We start from the raw sequence: 18,328 nt of genomic DNA, 5'->3' as shown, positions 1-18,328 counted from the left end.
ATTACCTAAGCATTGAAATATGGTACTGTTTTGATAATTGGAGATATTTGGTGGCCAGGAACAAGAGAAAAGGAAAATAAGGGACAGTTTAGAGCCCACCGGGGAGTGGTGAGTAGGTTGGATTGCCTAAAATTGAGCACACAGATAAGACTGAATTTTTCATTTGGGGCTAGACCTGGCAGTGTAGTATTTCTCAAGTTGTTAATGAATGCCCATGAGTTGTCAACAGTGTCTTGGGGAGTTCTGTCATTAAAGTAGTAATACTTTATATTTCAATTTCCTATTTTTTTAAAAGATTGATTTATATATTTGAGAGAGAGAGAGAGAGTGCACAAGTGGGAAGGACAGAAGAAGAGGGAGAGAGAATCTCAAGCAGACTCCATATTGAGTGTGGAGCCCGAGGTGGGGCTCGATCTCATGACTCCAAGATCATGACCTGAGCTGAAACCAAGAGTTGGACATTCAACCGAGTCACCCAGGTGTCCTCAATTTCCTATTTTTAAAAGTTAACAGTTTAATGTTTTATATATTTCTCTTCTTTAAAATAGGATGATTAATGAGCTCCTGAGTATGTATAGTGTAGACATGTGACAATTTGTGGAGGTCACATATTTTCTTTTGGAACTTTAGTTTCTTATGTAATTAAAATATATGAAGAAAAAAGTTAAAAGAAAAAGAAAATCAGTAGGAGAAATGATCATGTTTCTACAAGCACCAAAAATTAGTACCTGCCTAGAAACAAACATAAAAAGGCATGTGTAAATAAGGTTTATGTGAACAAAAATTTCCTTATTTTTCCCAAGTTGCTGGGATTTTAAGAATTATAGAACCCTTTCAGTATGGAAAGGCAGAATCAAACACTAAGAGACCACCATTTTTTTCTTACCAAGTGGTCTGGAGATTTGGGTGCATATAACCCTTGACATGGGAATGCTTTCATTACTCAGAGCTTTGAAACATTTCCCGAAGAGGCTTGGGTCAGCAAAGCTGCAGGCTTCAATGCTCATACTTTACTCATGCCTTTGACTTATTTAAAATCTCATTTATTGGTGTGCCTGGTGGCTCAGTTGGTTAAGTGGCTGATTTTCAGTTTTGCTCAGGTCATAATCTCAGGGTATTGAGATCAATCCCACCCATGCTTTGGAGCTCAGCAGGGAGTCTGCTTGAAGATTCTCTCCCTCTGCCCCTCCCCTCACTTGCTTACTCTTTCACTCTCTCTCAAATCAATCTATCTTTTAAAAAATCTCATTTATTGTTGATCAAATTGAGATGCTTTCATACAAATACAAATACAAAAATATAAAAAAAAGTAAAAATACGTGAATACCCATTGGTAAAACTAATCATTTAGCCAAATCGCTGAAATCAATTAATAAAAGAATTAATAAAAGATGAACCCCAGAAAGTTCATATAACCATTCAAATTCACTTTACCTGGAGTCGTTTCTAGATGAAATGTAAATAACTTCTAACTTTAAGAAACTCTGAACATTTTCTTCCTAAATGAAGAAGACAAAGAGCTAGAGGCTTGCTTGGCACATTTTTCTTTTTAATAATTTTCTTTGTAAAACACATAGCCTGACGCAAGTAATTTGCCTCTTACTGCATATATTTGGATAATAATTCTGGTTATGAATTAAGGTGAACAAGGGAGGGGGCGGGGAGGCAAAAAGCTGATCACTGATAACCGTATTATTTTAGATCTACTAATGCTATTGATTTTCTTTGTTTCCCTATGTGTCATTTTGCTGGCAGTAAGCAAGAAACATTGCCTATTTGTTAAGTGGATTTCAATGTATGAAAGAAACTGGACACCTGGCTGCTTGCGGCTTGCTTGTTCAGAGCTGAGGCCCCCTGAGCTTCTCGAGCAAACTTCTCCAGTGATAGGATGGCCCGAGGATACGGGCACAGGTGACACTGTCTGGCGGACCCTCACTTCCATCCTGAACTAAAGACTGGAGTATCATTCAGATCTTGCCATTTTCTGTGCAACTCAGGCGACAGCAGCCACTCCTGATTTTCTTCTCTTCACTCGGAGATGGATGGGAAGAAGGAAGAAGCCAGATTTATTTGTGGGACTAAATGTCTTTTCAGACTTCTCCTCCGTGACGTCTGTGAAATAAAGGGCACGTCAGTTAGTAACTGACGTTATATGATAAATACAGTTCTTCAGAGTCACGTTGCACCACTATTTTTGTAGAGAATTTAATCTTCCTTGTAAGAAAGTATCATTATTTCCTTAACTATCCTGTGTGCCTCCAGGAAAAATCTGTGGAGTTCCAGAAGGTGTGATGGAAAAGCAGAAGCTTTAGACTAACTACTTGACTGGGCGGTTATCCACGCTGGGACTCGACTGCCCAGTCTACAAAGGTTTGGTTAAAACAAAGCAAATTAGAGAAGTTTGCTAGGTTGTTGTAAGGCATAGAGATCTTGTATGCTAATATCATCAGAATCCATTTACCGACAGGAAAATAAAATCAAGCGACGATTGAACAAATGAGAAGTGAAAATTAGTTTTGAATTGGTTATTTCTGGAACACATACATATAAAAAGTTAAACTCCTTTAGTTTAAAAATTCAGAAATTTTGGGGCGCCTGGGTGGCACAGCGCTTAAGCGTCTGCCTTCGGCTCAGGGCGTGATCCCGGCGTTCTGGGATCGGGCCCCACATCAGGCTCCTCCGCTATGAGCCTGCTTCTTCCTCTCCCACTCCCCCTGCTTGTGTTCCCTCTCTCGCTGGCTGTCTCTATCTCTGTCGAATAAATAAATAAAATCTTTAAAAAAAAAAAATTCAGAAATTTTGTCCATAATATTCAGCTAATATTTACACTACACGTTGATTTGATTTTACGGCCTATTATGGGGAAGAAGAAAGAAAAATGAAAAAGGGGAGAGGAAATACGGGGAGTTCAAGGTAAAGAAAAAGACAGAATGAGCCCCTAGGTCAAAATCCAACCACCTAAAGGTCTCTGGGGCTTGATCACTTCCAGGTGACCTGAGCACTCTGTGCCTCTGAGACACAGGGTGGGAAAGAGCCCCCACGTCAGTCTGCCCTCCAGCCGATGGGATTCCCTAAGCCGCGCTCGTGCTTCTTTCTTCAATTTTCTGTCCTCGTTCTCCTCTACTTCCTCCTGCACCCTCCTCTCTCCTTTGGTCTCACTCATTCTCCCATTCAGCAGATGTGTGTGTGGGGGGGTGTGTGTGTGACCTGTGTGTCAGTCTGCTCCAAACGCTGAATTGCAGCAGAGAATAAGTCGGTGTGCCTGCCTTCGAGGATCTTACATTCCAGCGGGAAAGAATCATTACAAATGAACGAGCTTTCCCAGAATGCCATGTCAGGTAGGGACAGCGGCTGTGAAGAAAAATGAACTAGGGTGAGGGACGGACGGAGAGTGGTGGGAAGGGGCAGTCCTTCGTTGTTCGTTATTTGCAGACTGTCGCCCAGTTACTGTGACCAGGGGAGGCCCAGCAGCTTACCCACCCCTGAATTACACGGCACTGCATTTCCGCGTCTAGGCTCCGAAGTCAAGCTGCTGGTTTTGGATGCCAGCTCTGTTATTACTGCTCTGCGGATCTGAAGTTACTTGTCCTCTGTGCTTCCGTGTTCTTGAGTATCAAATGGAGATGATAATTGTAACTACCTCCATGTAATGAAGATTGATTGGAAGAGTACCTGTGCAAGGTTCGGGTTTGTACCTGGTACACTAATTTAAACACAAACGTGAGCCATTTTCACTAGCAATATCACTCAGTTATAGTTTATGTCCCCTTTCACCTGAAGTAAAATTGTGAGAGTTTTTCTGTTATTCTTTGAAAACCTCAAGTACGCTATCATGTGTACCATCTTTCACACAATCATTTTTCTGTTACCGGGTACGCTTCCACGGTGTTGTAAACGGAACATGTCACAAAGCTCATATTCTCCCACTCTCTTCCCACATTTAAACCAAAAAGGAACTACAGTTGACCCTTGAGCAGCCCCCCGTAAGTAGGAAATCCATGTATAACTTCTGACGCCCCCATACTTCACTGCTAACAGCCTGCTGTTGACAGAAAGCCTCGCCGGCAACACAGAGAGTCTATTAGTACCTGTGCCACGTTCTCACAAGGAAGCAAGCTAGAGAAAAGACAATGTTACAGGAAAATCATCAGGAAGAGAAAATACACTTAAGTACTGTACTGTAGTTATTGAGAAAATCTGCATGTACGTGGATCCTCACAGTTTAAGGCTGTCTTGTTCAAGGGTCAACTATATAAACTTATGCTCTGATGTATGTGTTCCTGGACTATGGTTAATATTTTGTAACTTGTTCAATTCTACAGGGATTTACACACCACTTAAAGACATTAACAGTCAGAATTGGCATTTCTATTATTTAAAAATAACGTCAAAGAGATTAAGTTACCTGTTTTTGGACTATTTGCTCAGAGAGCTTTCCTCTACACTGTGAGGTCCTTGATCTCTGAAATGGCTTCTTGGTGCCTATTTCAAGGTATTCTGTACATGTTTGTTTCACAAAATTGGAATTTGAACACCAAACTTTCTGAGGTAAATTTATGCCCAGGTTCCTGGCAGTGCTTTTTATGAAAATAGGCATTTAGTGGGTATTTGCTGACTAGACTTCATCCACTATTTTCCCACTTAGGCTGTGTCCTAAAATTACAGACAATCCACACAGTGATAGTTTAATCTACACAACTGTTATTTCGCAAAGTGCACAACTTTCTGAAAATGACCTCATTTTATTTTGGAAACATTTTAATCTCTGACTCCACTTAACTCTTTTCTTCTTTAAGCCAGAAGGAGAATTTTTAATTATGCTTTTGTGGTCCCTTTTCTGTAAGCAAGTGAAGATATCTACTCCCTTTGCCCTTTCTGTGTGATTCATGACCTCTCAGAGTGATAAAGAGAAAATAAAGCATCTATTAAAACAAGAGATATATAAAAAATTCCTTTATGTTTGCACAAATAATTTATTATACTTCATGATCTTTGATAAAACTTATCATAGTGCAATCAATTTCTGATTATCCAAGTGTAGATTGTTCATATGTACATTACCCATGACTAATTTTTAATTCCATTTTTGCCTCCCCCTGGCATTTAAGACATACGTGGCTATCTTCTTTCTGTCACTTAGTTTGTATTTAGAGAATGTAAAGTATATTTAAAATCAGATGAGGCAAAACAAATAAGAATGCAAATACAGGCAAAAAAAATGTATGAACTATAAAACCCAAAACACACATTTGACTATCTATTAGTTTTGGATTATTTATACCACTGTGTTTCATCCATTACTTAACACAATTAAAAATAAATTACATTATTTTATAGTAAACCCTTCCTTTGCCAAAAATTCTTAGTGGAGTTGAGGGTGAACGGGAATCATTCATATTCTCGTTATGTGCATGAGGACAGATGATGGTCAAGTTTTCGATATAATTTCTATATAATTAAATAAAGAATTTCTTATTTAATTAAACAAAGTGGGTTTTGGTGGGTGGTCACTGTGATTGTCAGGCGCAGGCAATAAGCACCAGGTCCTTTCTGTTTTTAGTCCGACTTTGTGGGATGCGGGTTACACAAAGTGCCACATGTTAGATCCTCCCCTTAAGGTTTGATCTATTTTAAGGATGGGATGAATGGCCGCAGGTTAAGCTGGGCCCATACCAGCTTCCTAGAGCCAGTGGAAGAGTAACAGCATCTGAATTTTCTAGGCTGTACGGTTTCCTAGGATGAGCATAAAATTTAGAGTAAGAGTTGATCTCAGTTTATCACTTAATCCTCATCAGATCTTTGGCAACTCACTTACCCTCTGGTTAGGCTCCACGTTTTCCCAAGTTTTCCTTTGTAATTGTTGTGAAAATGAACAGAATCATTTATAAAAATGCTGTGTAAATTCTAAACCATCGTATGCTACTCCTGTGAATACGTGAACAATCCAGACGTGGCTGGTGAGCCAGAGCTTACTGGTATCATGGCTCTAACCCACAGGGACACAGCCCTCAGAGACGCCATGTCACACTGCCTAGCTGTACCATGGCTCTATCCCACAGGGACACAGCCCTCAGAGACGCCATGTCACACTGCCTAGCTGTACCATGGCTCTATCCCGCAGGGACACAGCCCTCAGAGACGCCATGTCACACTGCCTAGCTGTACCATGGCTCTATCCCGCAGGGACACAGCCCTCAGAGACGCCATGTCACACTGCCTAGCTGTACCATGGCTCTATCCCGCAGGGACACAGCCCTCAGAGACGCCATGTCACACTGCCTAGCTTTTAAATCTAGGCAGTGAAGCTAAGTCTTAAATTAGCTCTGGAAAAGTTTCATCTGTCAGGTTCAGTGGTCCTATTTGATTCTTCTCTCCATTCAGTAAATTCATGATCTCCATCTCACCAACCTAAAATGCATGCATCCTGGAATATTCACGACAAGAGCATGAACCAAGATAATTTTAGCCCCGGCATGTCTCTGGGGACAAAGCAATAGTTAACAGTCTGGACAGAAAAGGGGTACACTCTGGAATTCTGAGTACTCACTCCTTCGTGTTGAACATGACTTTCCTTCTTTTCCCCTGGAATGCTCTCGACGGATTCCCTTTGTACTTCTGAACCGATGAGTGGAAGGAATCTTAGGCTGGTGGGGCTTGGTACCTAGAAGCCATAAGTAAAGAGTTAGCAGGACATACTTCAGGCAATTGCTTCTGTAATGTGAATTCAGAGGCAGAGAATAGGGAACGAAAAGGTCCGCCTGCTTTAAAATGCACCCTCCTTCCCAGATGCCCACTATCCCTCCTGGACACGGCACCTTTAGCGTCCTCTGTAGCTTAAATGTTCGCTCCTGTTTTGATGAATGTGTTCTCGGGAAGGGGAAAGAACATTTTAAAAAATAGTAAGTTCAGATTAAGTGGAAATATTTCATCTTCAATTGATTACACCTGGTTTAATTAGTTCTTTAATTTCACAGATTATCTGGAGTGGAGACAGGAAGGGTGAGTAAGGAGGAAGAAATTCTGGACGGGAGGACAGCACAGTCAAAGTGACAAAAGAGGGAAGAGCAATGGTGCCTAAGGAATGGCAAGTAATTCAGCAGAGCTGGGGTGTAAGGTACATGGGGAAAGTGGTAGAAAATGATGACAGACAGTTCAGGCAGAGGCTAGACTAGGAAAGGTTTGTAGGCCAGGCTGAAAGTGTTTGGATTTTATCCTGTGGGTGATGAAGAACCAGGATGGAGTCTGAAATAATTTCCTGTGGTGTTTAATGTGGAATGGCAGAGACAGGGATCAAGGCCACAGACACCCAGAACTAGGGGCTTGGGGATCGGACAGGCATGCCCACAGAAGCCGCAGTTGGCTTGGTGACATGATTTTCCTCAACCTTGTTTGGTAGCTCAGGGTCAGGAAGGAGATGTCAGATTCCCTGTTGTTTTCTAACCACCCTAGGGCTAGAAACCTCCAGCTCACCCTATATATAGGCAGAGAACCAAAAACAATCCCTGCCTCTCTGTTTTCCGTCAGGAATCCTTCTAAGGCACGTCTTCGAATCTGCAAAACACAGGAGTGAATGTTTAATGCAAAGGGCACATTCCATCAGCGGCAAAATTCCCGTGTTCAAATCCTGACTCTGATGTTTATTAGCGGAACGACCTTGGGCAAGTACTTCCCCTCTTGACTATTTATGAGAATCAAATGAAATAACCCCTAGCACGGGGCTACTCAAACGTAAGATTTAGTATCAGCTGTGTTGTTATTACTGATAATGGTGTGTCAAAAAGAAGTGAATGAATACATTTAATACGATTGAGAAAGAAAAGGAATGGGCAAAACAAGATTCTGGGAAAGATCAGAGATTCCTAAGAAAAAGGTGTTTTAACTCAACTTTAGCATTAAAGTTTCGCTATTTTACCAACGGTTGAGAAGACAAAGGCGTGCAAAGGAGAAGGTGATCCTTAGGGCACTTAATTGTCTCAAGAGCTTTAAAACTTTGCTAAAGATTTCCTGAAATGTATTTAATGCTTCAGTTAAATTACTTTAAAAGATTATTTCTTATCTTCAAATTGGAAGAGAATATTAAAAGTATATACCAATCTTTATTTTTAGGTTGTGCTATTTCAATCCTGTTCAACAAAATTGAGTCTCTGTTATGTGCCAAGCATATGTCTTTGGCCATAAGGAGCTTGGGACTTAGTGGTGGGTGGGAAGTGAAGGTAAGTGTACAAACATCCGATTCACTGGGGAAGATGGTAAGTAAATGTGCCGTAAGACACGAACCGGGAGAGACTGGGCTTGTTGGGTGTGGAATTAACATTTATAGAGTATCTGTGATGTCACAGGTATACGTTTTTCTCACTTAATCCTCTCAACAACACTTCGAGGGGCTTTCCAATGAGGAAAGAGATAAAATAATTTATCTAAGATTAACCCTAATTCTGTCACACTCCACATCCTGTCCCCCTGCCCTCTGGGAGCAGCTGAGCTCCATCTGGACAGAAAGGTAGGGCTTATGGAAATCATTTCATTTGGAACGTATTAAGTATTTAGCAAAAATGAAGTTGACACTGTAAAACAATAATGACATAATCGACACCCACGGACCCACTGCTCCGTTTTACATATGGAAACAATACCGTCAACTTTGAGGTTCTCAGTCCTTTTCATCTGCCCTTAAATGTAACAACAGTCCTGAATTTTGTGCTTCTAATTCTCTTGCTTTTATTTATATAGTTTTACCTTATATGATTTCTGCCCAAACAATATTTTATTTAGTTCTCTTTTTTGACTTTTATATAAATAATTACGTAGATATTCTTAAGCAAAACTTTTTCGCTCAGTAGTGTGTGTCAAACTATTATCTACACAGGTGAGTGTTATTTTGGTCCATTTATGCTCGCGGCTCCACAGTGTTCCGGCCTACAAACACGTCGTAATCACGTACCGATTATACTGTTCACGAGCATGTAGGCTGCTGTCAGGGTTTTGCTGTTACGGATGGTACTGCTCTGAGCCCACCTGTACCTGCTTCCTAAGCCCATGTTTACGAGTCCCCCAGGGGACAGCTCTAGTGGGCTATACCTATTTTCAACTTCCCTGGTTCGTATTCAATTGTTTTCCAAAGTGCTTTACAAATTTACACAACTTCCACCACCAGATTCGTGTTCTGATCGTGCCAAATGCACACTGGCCCTTGATATCCGCCAGTCTGCTGAGTGTAAAATCCTAATGTTATTGACATGAATTTCCACGTTTACTAATGAAGTGGAACATCTCACCCTGTGCTACTGGCAAAGGCTTTTTTTTTTTCCTTTTGTGATGTATCTATTTGAGTATTTGACCGTTTTTAACATTGGACTGTCTTTTTTTTCTTGTCAATTTTTTAGTTCTTTTGTCTTCTAGATACTAATCCTTTGTCAAATACAAAGGTAGGATACACTTGACAAACAGAGAAGGGCATCGATGTGGCAAGGGCAGCTCAGGCGAACTGTGGGGGCAGGAGAGAGAAACTCGCAGGCAACGACAACTAGCCTGACTGCAGAAGGTGGGGCGACAGTAGGTTAAGAACGGGAGACCCGTTTAGAAAGGTTCAGTTTGGTTTACCGTGTGGAAGATCTTGAAGAAATCAACTCGTGCCACATGCAGTCTTAGGAATATTAGACATAGAATGGATCGCAGGACCCCCTTCTCTAATTCTGCACGGGTGTGTGTCAGTCTGTGACAGCCACACGGTGGCAACCAGAGATGTCCACACCCTATTTCCCCCACCCCCAGCCTGTGACTACATGGCCTCACTTGGCAAAAGGGACTTTGCAGATGTGATTAAGTTCAGGAACCTTGAGAAGTGTTATCCAGGTGGCCCAGTCTAATCACAGGCATCCTTAAAAGCAGAAGACATTTCCCACCGGGTCAGAGAGCTGTGACCCCAGGAAAACCATCAGGGAGAAGCCACATTTCTGGCTTTGAAGACGAAGGAGGAGGGCCACAAAGTAAAGCTTTTATATTCTCCCCTGGAGCCTCCAGAAAAGGAACAGAGCTGGGGCAACACCTGAATTTTAGCCCAGCAAGACCCAGGTCAGACTTTCGACATACAGAACTGTGAGATGATTAATTCGTATTGTTTAAACCACCAAGCAGGTAGTCGCATGTAACAACAGCAGTAGAAAACTAGTACACTGGAGAGATCGAAAGTCAGGAGACCAAAAGCAAAGTGCTTTCTTTTGTTCGTTTGGGGTGGTTGTTGTTGTTGTTCATTTGTTTTAAGCTACCTTGGGAGAAGAAAGAGACTTGAAAAACTTAAAGTCATGATCCACTTCAAAGGCCTTGGGAGGCGTACGTTTGAAAAGCAAAGACATTGAGCTCATTTTTTTCCATCTGCATAAAAAGATACAAGGAAAACTGTTCAGCACATACCCACATCTTTTATTCTCTGCCTACTAAACAAGTATCCGTTACGTCCTTCTTTCTCTGGGTCCCCGATTCTCTGGCTCCCACGGCTCAGGTCCTAATGATGCTACCTCTGCACTTCCCAGCCGTCTCTATTTGTTCACTCGAATACCCTTCGAGTGCCTACTGTGCGCAAAGCATTAAGCTAAGAACTGGGTATGTAAAGATGTACAAAACATGGTCTTCATCCTCAAGGAACTCACAGAGTTAGTTATGCATATTATCAAATTAGAATATACTATTTTGAGTACTAAAATAGGTGGATGCCGTCTCCTGGAACCCTTGTTGATTTTTCTCAAATTGCTTCTGTTTTAATCCAAATTCTGTGTGGCTTATGACTCTTAGTTCAATTCCTACTTATTCTACCAGCTTTTGGACTAGATGATGGCAGAGTCTCTCCAGCTTTGACCCACTTGGGATTTCCCTAAAGGACTTTATTTTAGACAGTCCCTTCTGATTCTTCCCCCTTTGCGCTCATCCAGTCAGTTCCCCCAGTGCTGGTCGGCTCCATGTTGCCAGTCCAGGTAGGTCTGGTCCCCTGAGGTTAACCACCATACTTTGCTGATGTTGAGCTCAAGTGAGCCCTGATCTCTTCCATTATGACAAAGATCCAATCACATCCAAACCAGGACTGAACATTACACAAGCACAAAACACCTTCTGCCAACACTCTACTCCCTCCTGGGGAACTGTCCTCCTCCTCTAAGCCTTTAAGCAATGCTCAAGTGTCCCTGAGACACAAGCAAACCCATGAATCAAACTCTTATTCAACCTTAGAGCTATCTGGCTTCCTTACAAAGTAACCTATACTATTGTCACCTCATGTTTCCTATTTATTTCTCAAGCACCACCCTGTGATTTTCATTGAAATTACCCCCTCCTGGGTCATCAGCTGAAACAATGCCAAATTCAATGTTTACTCTTCTAGCTCGTATGTGACTTCACTGGAGCGTTCTGCGAATGTGTCCTCTCTGCGAATGTGTCGTCGTTACCCTTTACTTAACAACCCTCTCCTGCCTTGACTGCCATCATACTTGCTTGTGGTTTTCTTTTCAGCCTCCAGACGGGCCTATCTCAATGCTCAAGATGCATCTCCACTTGGATGTCTCACAAGCATCTAGGCTTAAACCTGTCCCAAACCAAACTCACTGTCCTTTTCTTCTGACCTGTTTTTTCTCTTGCATATTCTGCAAATATGATTTCTGTAAAGATTAAAATCCTTATGTTGGCCCATAACAACCATTGTGATCTAGCCTCTATAAACTTTTCTTGTTCTGTTTCCTACCACGTCTTCCTTACTTGCTCACTGGACTCCCAAGTCTTGAAAAACTTGATGATGTATCATAGTGTTTCATTATTTAGTGCTTTACTTAAATAGGATTCAACTAAACAAAGATCAAAATTGCCTCTTGGTTACATCCCATTTACTTCTGTGTGATTATCTCAAGAATTAAATTTTCTCAGAAGTACTATTATACTGAATTGTAGCTCTTTGTTTACATATTTCCCCTCCACTGGACTGTGACATTATTGAAAAGCCCTGGACTGTTCACCTTTGAATTCTCCACGTCTAGCACAGAGTCACAGCATCATAAGAGTTTAATTCTTGTCTGCTCATCTAAAAAAACCAAACAAACCGAAACAAACAAACAAACAAATAAAACCAAACCAATGGTCTTACTTCTGCCGGTCAAATACCAGGGGATATTCATATTTTCGCTGCTTCTCTGTGAACTTGTTTTCTTCTTTTATTTCTACAGGATATTCATTAACATCACATGGCAAAATGAAATCACTTGTTTGTGATATTTCAAGCATCCTTCGTTGTCCAAAATATCCACAGTACTGACCACTGAAGGCATGCCAAAGCCTGAGGAGAGACGAAGACAGGGAGAAGAAAGTGACTGGAATTCAGTGGAAGTTATTCTCTTCATTAGATCATTTATATGGATTGTCCCTGGGCCATTACGGATCTGAAGCTTGATTCTAGGACTCTTCCTATTAGATACATGAAACTAAGCAGAGCATAAGCATTTTTATCAGCTAGGATTCGAATCCACAACAACTTTGGGAAGTGTGAACTTGAATCTGTCCTTATGATTCCCACTCATTAAAGCCAGAAAACAAGGAACAGATATTTCCCAGAATAACCCTGCGCATTCAAGGTGATCAGAACCCACGTTGGCAGACAGTGTCTTAGTGGAGTTAGGCCTTTGAACGGGCTGCAGCTCAGCTGTCTACCTCCGTATCGGCACCAGTAGAACTTGTGGGAGGGGGTTTCCTATGGATGCTTTTCCTATTACCTCCGTCCGTAAGTCCTACTATTATGAAAACACCTCTACGATTTTTTTGTAGATGGAAACATCTACAACCATTTTTTATGGCTGCATTCCGAAATAAGATGGCAAAAGAAGTGGCTCTTTCTCTGTGTGCACTATTTCTCCATCGGTTCAGTGCATGAGATCCCTCTAAGTAGCCCACTTGCTTTAAAGTACTACAGAATGTCGTTAGCAGGAGTATGTGCCTTAGGTCTCAAAGACAGATACAAGAATGTGGAAGATCTTTTTTTTATGTCTTGATTTCAACCTCAGAGTAGCAAATGGTGGAAGCAGTCATCCTGACCCATGAAGAGGACCAGCTAAATGAGCTAAGAGTGAATTCCACGAAGTCCTAGTGGTTTCCCAGGTCAAGGGGGCAGACAGTGACGAAAAGGCAGAGCAGAGGTATCCAGCCAGCACTCCCCACACCTGACAGCATCCTAAGAATGTAACATAAACACTCTCTATCCCTTACATATGTGAATTCCCCAACACTGCATCAACGCTGTGGCCTTGCCAGAGCCTTTCCCAAAGTGAAATGGACCAGCCCTTCCAGCATGGAAGTTAGAGGGTAAGGACGACCGTCAGGACAACTCTAAACCCACTGTGTTCTCGGCCAGGACGGAAGCAGCTTCTGCTCTGCTTTGCTGTGTGGCATTTCCTGCTGCAGGTGGGATTCTCCCAGACAACGGATCCCACCTCTCAGCCTGACTTCCTGGGCCGCAGAGAGGGATCTTCACCCCTTCTGTCCTCTGTCCAAGAGCTAAGCCTTTATTACAGTTCTTCCTATTACAAACTCAGCATCTTTTTGACAAGGAACATTTCGTGTGTTAAAGTCGCCTCCTGTGTTAGCTAGTGCTCACAAAAGGACAGGCCTGGTCAGAAAGAGAGCTGTCTCTGAGGTAGCTATTCCTAGAGCTGCTTTTCCTGGACTGCGCACCTAGGGACATCTTCCCGTGAAGGGAGCATGAAAGTAATTCCTCCGTGCCGAGGGTGACCGGTCTGCGCAGGGACTGTTTATAACAACAGAGGTGTGTGCACATGTGACATGTGGGGGGGTGTGTGAGCATGCTACCATCCCCAATTAGCACTTCTGCTCACAGGTAGCTGAAAAGAAGCTGGAACAGAGACCCAAGGGACAGAGTCGTGAAAAACATCTCTAATAACGAAATGTCATGTCCTTTATTTTTCCTATGAATAAAACAATAGATCCCCTTTCTGGCGGAAGAAGAGCTCTATTTGACCCCAGTTGTGACCTTACCCCCACAGACTCACCTCTAACTCAACATTTCTAAAAGCGGACCTTCACCCTTCCACACTCAAAATACTTTCCTCTTTTAGTGCCTCCTCTCTTCACGAATGGCACCGACATTCCCTGAGTTGTAGAGGCCAGGAGGTATCCCTGCACCTATGGCTCACCTCCCCTTTCAGTTAAAGTTTCTGTCTCCTGGATTTTACCTCCTAGACAGTTCCCGGAGCCAGGCGGTTTCCCTCCAGCCTGTTGCCACTGCCCGAGTCCTGCCCACTGCGCCCAGCACAGACTTCAACTGTTCTCTTTGCTCCCACCTTGCTGCTCTGAAGTCCATTCCCTACATGTTATTTCTTTTAAATGTACATCAGATTATGTTAGTCCTTCACTTAAAATCCTTTGGTGGCTGTTTCTTCCAAGGCGAAGATTCAAATGAGCCTCAGGTCCACACAGGGTCTTCTATACAACGTAAAATATTCCTTCCTCTTTGCCTTCATATGTTTAAACTTTCCAATACCCTTTGAAGTCTCTCTCCCTCTCCCAATCGCTCCTGAATTATTCACCCAGGAGGATAATTCATTACCATGATTTTGAGACATTTTAATATGTAGCAATTTGTCTCCAGAAATGTCATGACATTTCCTCTGTGTGTGGGTGTGTGTGTGTGCGTGTGTGTGGGGGGGTGTGGGGGTGTGCGTGTGTCTGTGTGTTCAGCATTTGTGTACGCATCCTCAGCATGATCCAGGCCATCACAAACAAGCAGGCTCTCTGCAAAATCAATCACATTGTTGATGGAAACATTAGCTCGCTTTCACTTTTCTCAGCATTAGGCTGCACTTCGCTGTTACTTTCTTTGTGACTTTTGATCCCGTGTCTCCTGTGGCCTTACCAGGGGTGGGTCTACCTCTCTTGGATAATCATCTTGCTTAATTCTTTGAAATGAATCCACACACATGCACACACACAACACTTTAGTAAAGTATTTGTTATACTTCTAACGTAGAGGAGCAAGGCATCTCATCTCCTCGGGCATGGAAAAGAATTCCAGACCAGTGGCCGTCTTTTCAAAGCCTTTGTGCGTGCTACCTCTTGTCTGTGTATGTATTTATTTATTTTAATTATCTGATCAAGAGTCTACTTAGGGTATATACTTAAACTTTAGCTTAAGATTTTCACTTCTCAGGCTCGAAACCCCAAATTCGCAATGCGGAGGTCCGTACCTTACGGAGCCGTCGACGGAGGCCGTGAGCACCATTTGCTTGTCCTCTACATAGATTACTTGAGTAACTTCCAAAGAATGGGCACGCCAGGCAAGCAGCTGCTTCAATTTCTAGAGAGCAACAGTAAAGCGTTTCCAGGGGAGCAAGCACGTGCTGCTCGAAATCCAATCTTGAGCAAAACCATGAGCCATCAACGAGCCAAGCTTACGAGTGAATGGGGTGGGCATCTGTGCAAGAGGCAGCCCCTCTCCCTGGGAGCTCGTCATTGCTCAGGGACCCAGACACCGTGTTTAGGTGTTTGCTAATGTGCACATACCCCTGGGAGAGGAAAGAGCTTATGTCTTCAGCAATTTCTCCTTTAAGTGAGGATTAAAAATTCACTTAGTTGAGGGTCACAAGATGACTCGATGAAGGAAAAGCCTTAGGAGAAGGGCTGTAGGAGGCCAAGGCAGAGTGGAATCAGGAGCAGGAGGAAGCAGAGATGAAAGGTGAAGACCAAAGGGGAGGCTGGCAAAACTTTCCCATTTTCAAATTTTATCCAGAGATAGCCCTGGCTATTTGGTTCTTTTTCTTTTTTCTTTCTTTCTTTTTTTTTTTTTTTTTTTGGTGGTAGCAGTGATGGTAGCAGGTTATATATGATAAGGAGTGGACAGAAGGGATGGGCCTAGCTCATTCTCTTTCAGAGACATCAGGAGGCTTGATTGGTATATTCCTTCACAATGTGTCTTACTCTCAGGTGTGGAGCCCTTAAACAGGCCTGAGCTGTGTGAACTAGAGGTGTCAGCTGGGCAGCTGGCTCTGTAGCAACGTCCCCTTCAAGCATGTTCCCTCTCTATCTCTGATGAACCCAGATCAAGACGACTTCTTCCCGGGCCATCTACCTAGGGCATTGGTGTGGCTAGAATTCTGGGAGATTGGGAGTTCTCCTAGGAGTCTATATTCATTTAGACTCTAAAGGTCAGACACAATTCCTCCTAATTTCTTGGCCTTCTGACTACATTCCCTCAAGTTGTTCTTAGAAAATCAGGGCAAAATCTGTGTTCTCCCACTTCTTATTGTCTCACAGCTAGTCAAGAATATCTTGTCATCCAAGGGTTCTTTCTCTGCCTTGGGATGGGATTCTCCAAGGCAAGTGTTTCTCTACTATGTGGCATATCTATAGTAAGAAACACATTTTACTTCATGAGTCAGTAAACAGATAAACACCTTGAGTGTCATATGCACAAAAATGCATATTTAAATGGTTATGAATAAGATTGGTGACATTTACATTGCATTAACACTAAAAGAGCATAAAACATGTTTGAATTACAAGGAGGATTTAGACTAGACGTGAGGAAGAGTTTCTTTCTTTTTAATTGAAGGACAGTTGACGTACAGTGTCACATTACTCGCACGTGTACAGCCTACAGCCTACTGCCTGGACAGTTCTATACGGTACACAGTGCTCGCCCAATCAACACGGCTACCATCCATCTCCATACAAAGTGGTAACAGTGCTGTTGACTATGTTCCCCATGCTGTACTTCTCGTCCCCGTGACTTATTTATACTGGCTGCACACCAGATTAGACTTGTAAGGGAAAGTTATGGAATCTCCTTCTGTGAAGATATATAAGCTGTACATACTGACTATGGAGGAGCTGATGATGTGTGAACTCTTTTAAGCTCTGGGTTTCTACAATAGATTCTCTCTAATAAGTGAAAACATGAAGACGATATAAAGTGGCCCATGGCTGGCTCACTCACTCACTCATTCATCCTCTCTTTTCACCAGTAAACCATTGTTATTTGGCATGTAGCTTGTTTCTTGTTTCTTTTTTTATTTCAAGGATAATTAACATACGATGTTATATTAGTTTTAGGTGTGCAATTTAATGATTCAACAATTCTATACATTTCTCAGTGCCCATCAAGATAAGAGTACTCTTAAGATTCAGTAGTCTTATATATGACTCAAGAGTGGGGAGTGTTGTCTTGTTCTACCTTTTGTGGTATCTTGCACAAAGAAATGGTCAATTAGTATGTGCTGGTTCATGAATTAAACTAAAACTAAAGTTCTTACCTTTTCTTCATGAGGTGGGTCCAGGAAGGAACTAATACTGCAAAGGATAACATGTCCTTCTGTATAAAATGTAAGCATTGGAATTTTTAGTTAGATATCATGTTATCTAAGCAGATATAACCCAGACTGACAAATTAATTTGACTTAGGCATTTATAACAGTAAATAAGATAGAAACTGCAAAACCAGAAATGAAAGAAAAAACTTATATCAATTTTTATATGGAGGAATTCTGTTTTGTTGAGTATACATGGCAACCTCATTATGACTTACTGTTGCTATGGATACTCAAAGTTCTTCTAGATGTCCAGGTAGATGAAACAGAGATGCACACTCCACTCCCAAATGGAGTCCAAACCATTACACAGATGATCATTCTACAATCCAAACAATCGTTGCAAAACTAGATTTAAAAAAGCAACAAGGACTACATATAGGCATATTCAAACCGCAGAAAGAAAAAAAATCTTGAAAGAAACCAGAAGGAAAAGACACCTTATTTATAAAGGAACAATATAAGAATTACACTTAACTTCTCAGAAATCATGCAAGCAAGAAGACAGTGGAATGAAATATTTAAGTGTTGAGAGAAAAATCATCAACGTAGAATTCTGTACCTCGTAAAGTTGTCCTTTAAAAATGAAGGAGAAATACAGACTTTCCCAGATAAACAGAACTCGAGAGAATTTGTTGCTAGTAGACCTGCCTTGCAAGAAATATTAAAAGAAGTTTTTGGGACACCTGGGTGGCTCCGTCGATTAAGCCTCTGTCTTCGGCTCAGGTCGTGATCCCGGGGTCCTGGGATTGAGCCTCACATCAGGCTCCCTGTTCAGTGGAGAGCCTGCTTCTTCCTCTCCTTCTGCATGTGCACGCTCTCTCTCTCAAAGAAATAAATAAAATCTTAAAAAAAAAAAGAAATACTAAAAGAAGTTCTCTTTTAAAAGATTTTATTTACTTGTCAGAAAGAGAGAGAGAGCATGAGCAGGGGGAACAGCAGGCAGAGGGAGAAGCAGGCTCCCCTCTGAGCAAGGAGCC

At 42.0% G+C, this 18,328-nt stretch overlaps 1 protein-coding gene across 1 annotated transcript in view; it reads right to left on the bottom strand.

Annotated features, from left to right (window-relative positions):
- Positions 1–1,581: 1,581 nt before the first annotated feature.
- The window catches only part of WDR64 (WD repeat domain 64), a 115,413-nt gene continuing 98,666 nt past the window's right edge, over positions 1,582–18,328 (bottom strand). Inside the window, exons 22-28 of the mRNA XM_057315483.1 lie at positions 17,295–17,353; positions 15,231–15,340; positions 12,125–12,313; positions 10,266–10,371; positions 7,471–7,551; positions 6,548–6,661; positions 1,582–2,112 (exon numbers count right to left, since the gene is read on the bottom strand). Coding sequence (XP_057171466.1) covers positions 2,029–2,112; positions 6,548–6,661; positions 7,471–7,551; positions 10,266–10,371; positions 12,125–12,313; positions 15,231–15,340; positions 17,295–17,353 — 743 coding nt within the window. The 3' untranslated portion in view covers positions 1,582–2,028. The remainder of the gene's footprint in view (positions 2,113–6,547; positions 6,662–7,470; positions 7,552–10,265; positions 10,372–12,124; positions 12,314–15,230; positions 15,341–17,294; positions 17,354–18,328) is intronic.

Source organism: Ursus arctos, unplaced genomic scaffold, assembly GCF_023065955.2.
Source record: "Ursus arctos isolate Adak ecotype North America unplaced genomic scaffold, UrsArc2.0 scaffold_2, whole genome shotgun sequence".
Classification (NCBI taxonomy): Eukaryota; Metazoa; Chordata; class Mammalia; order Carnivora; family Ursidae; genus Ursus; species Ursus arctos.
The sequence above is the reverse complement of the archived record's forward strand: the minus strand, read 5'-3'. Positions and strand labels throughout refer to the sequence as shown.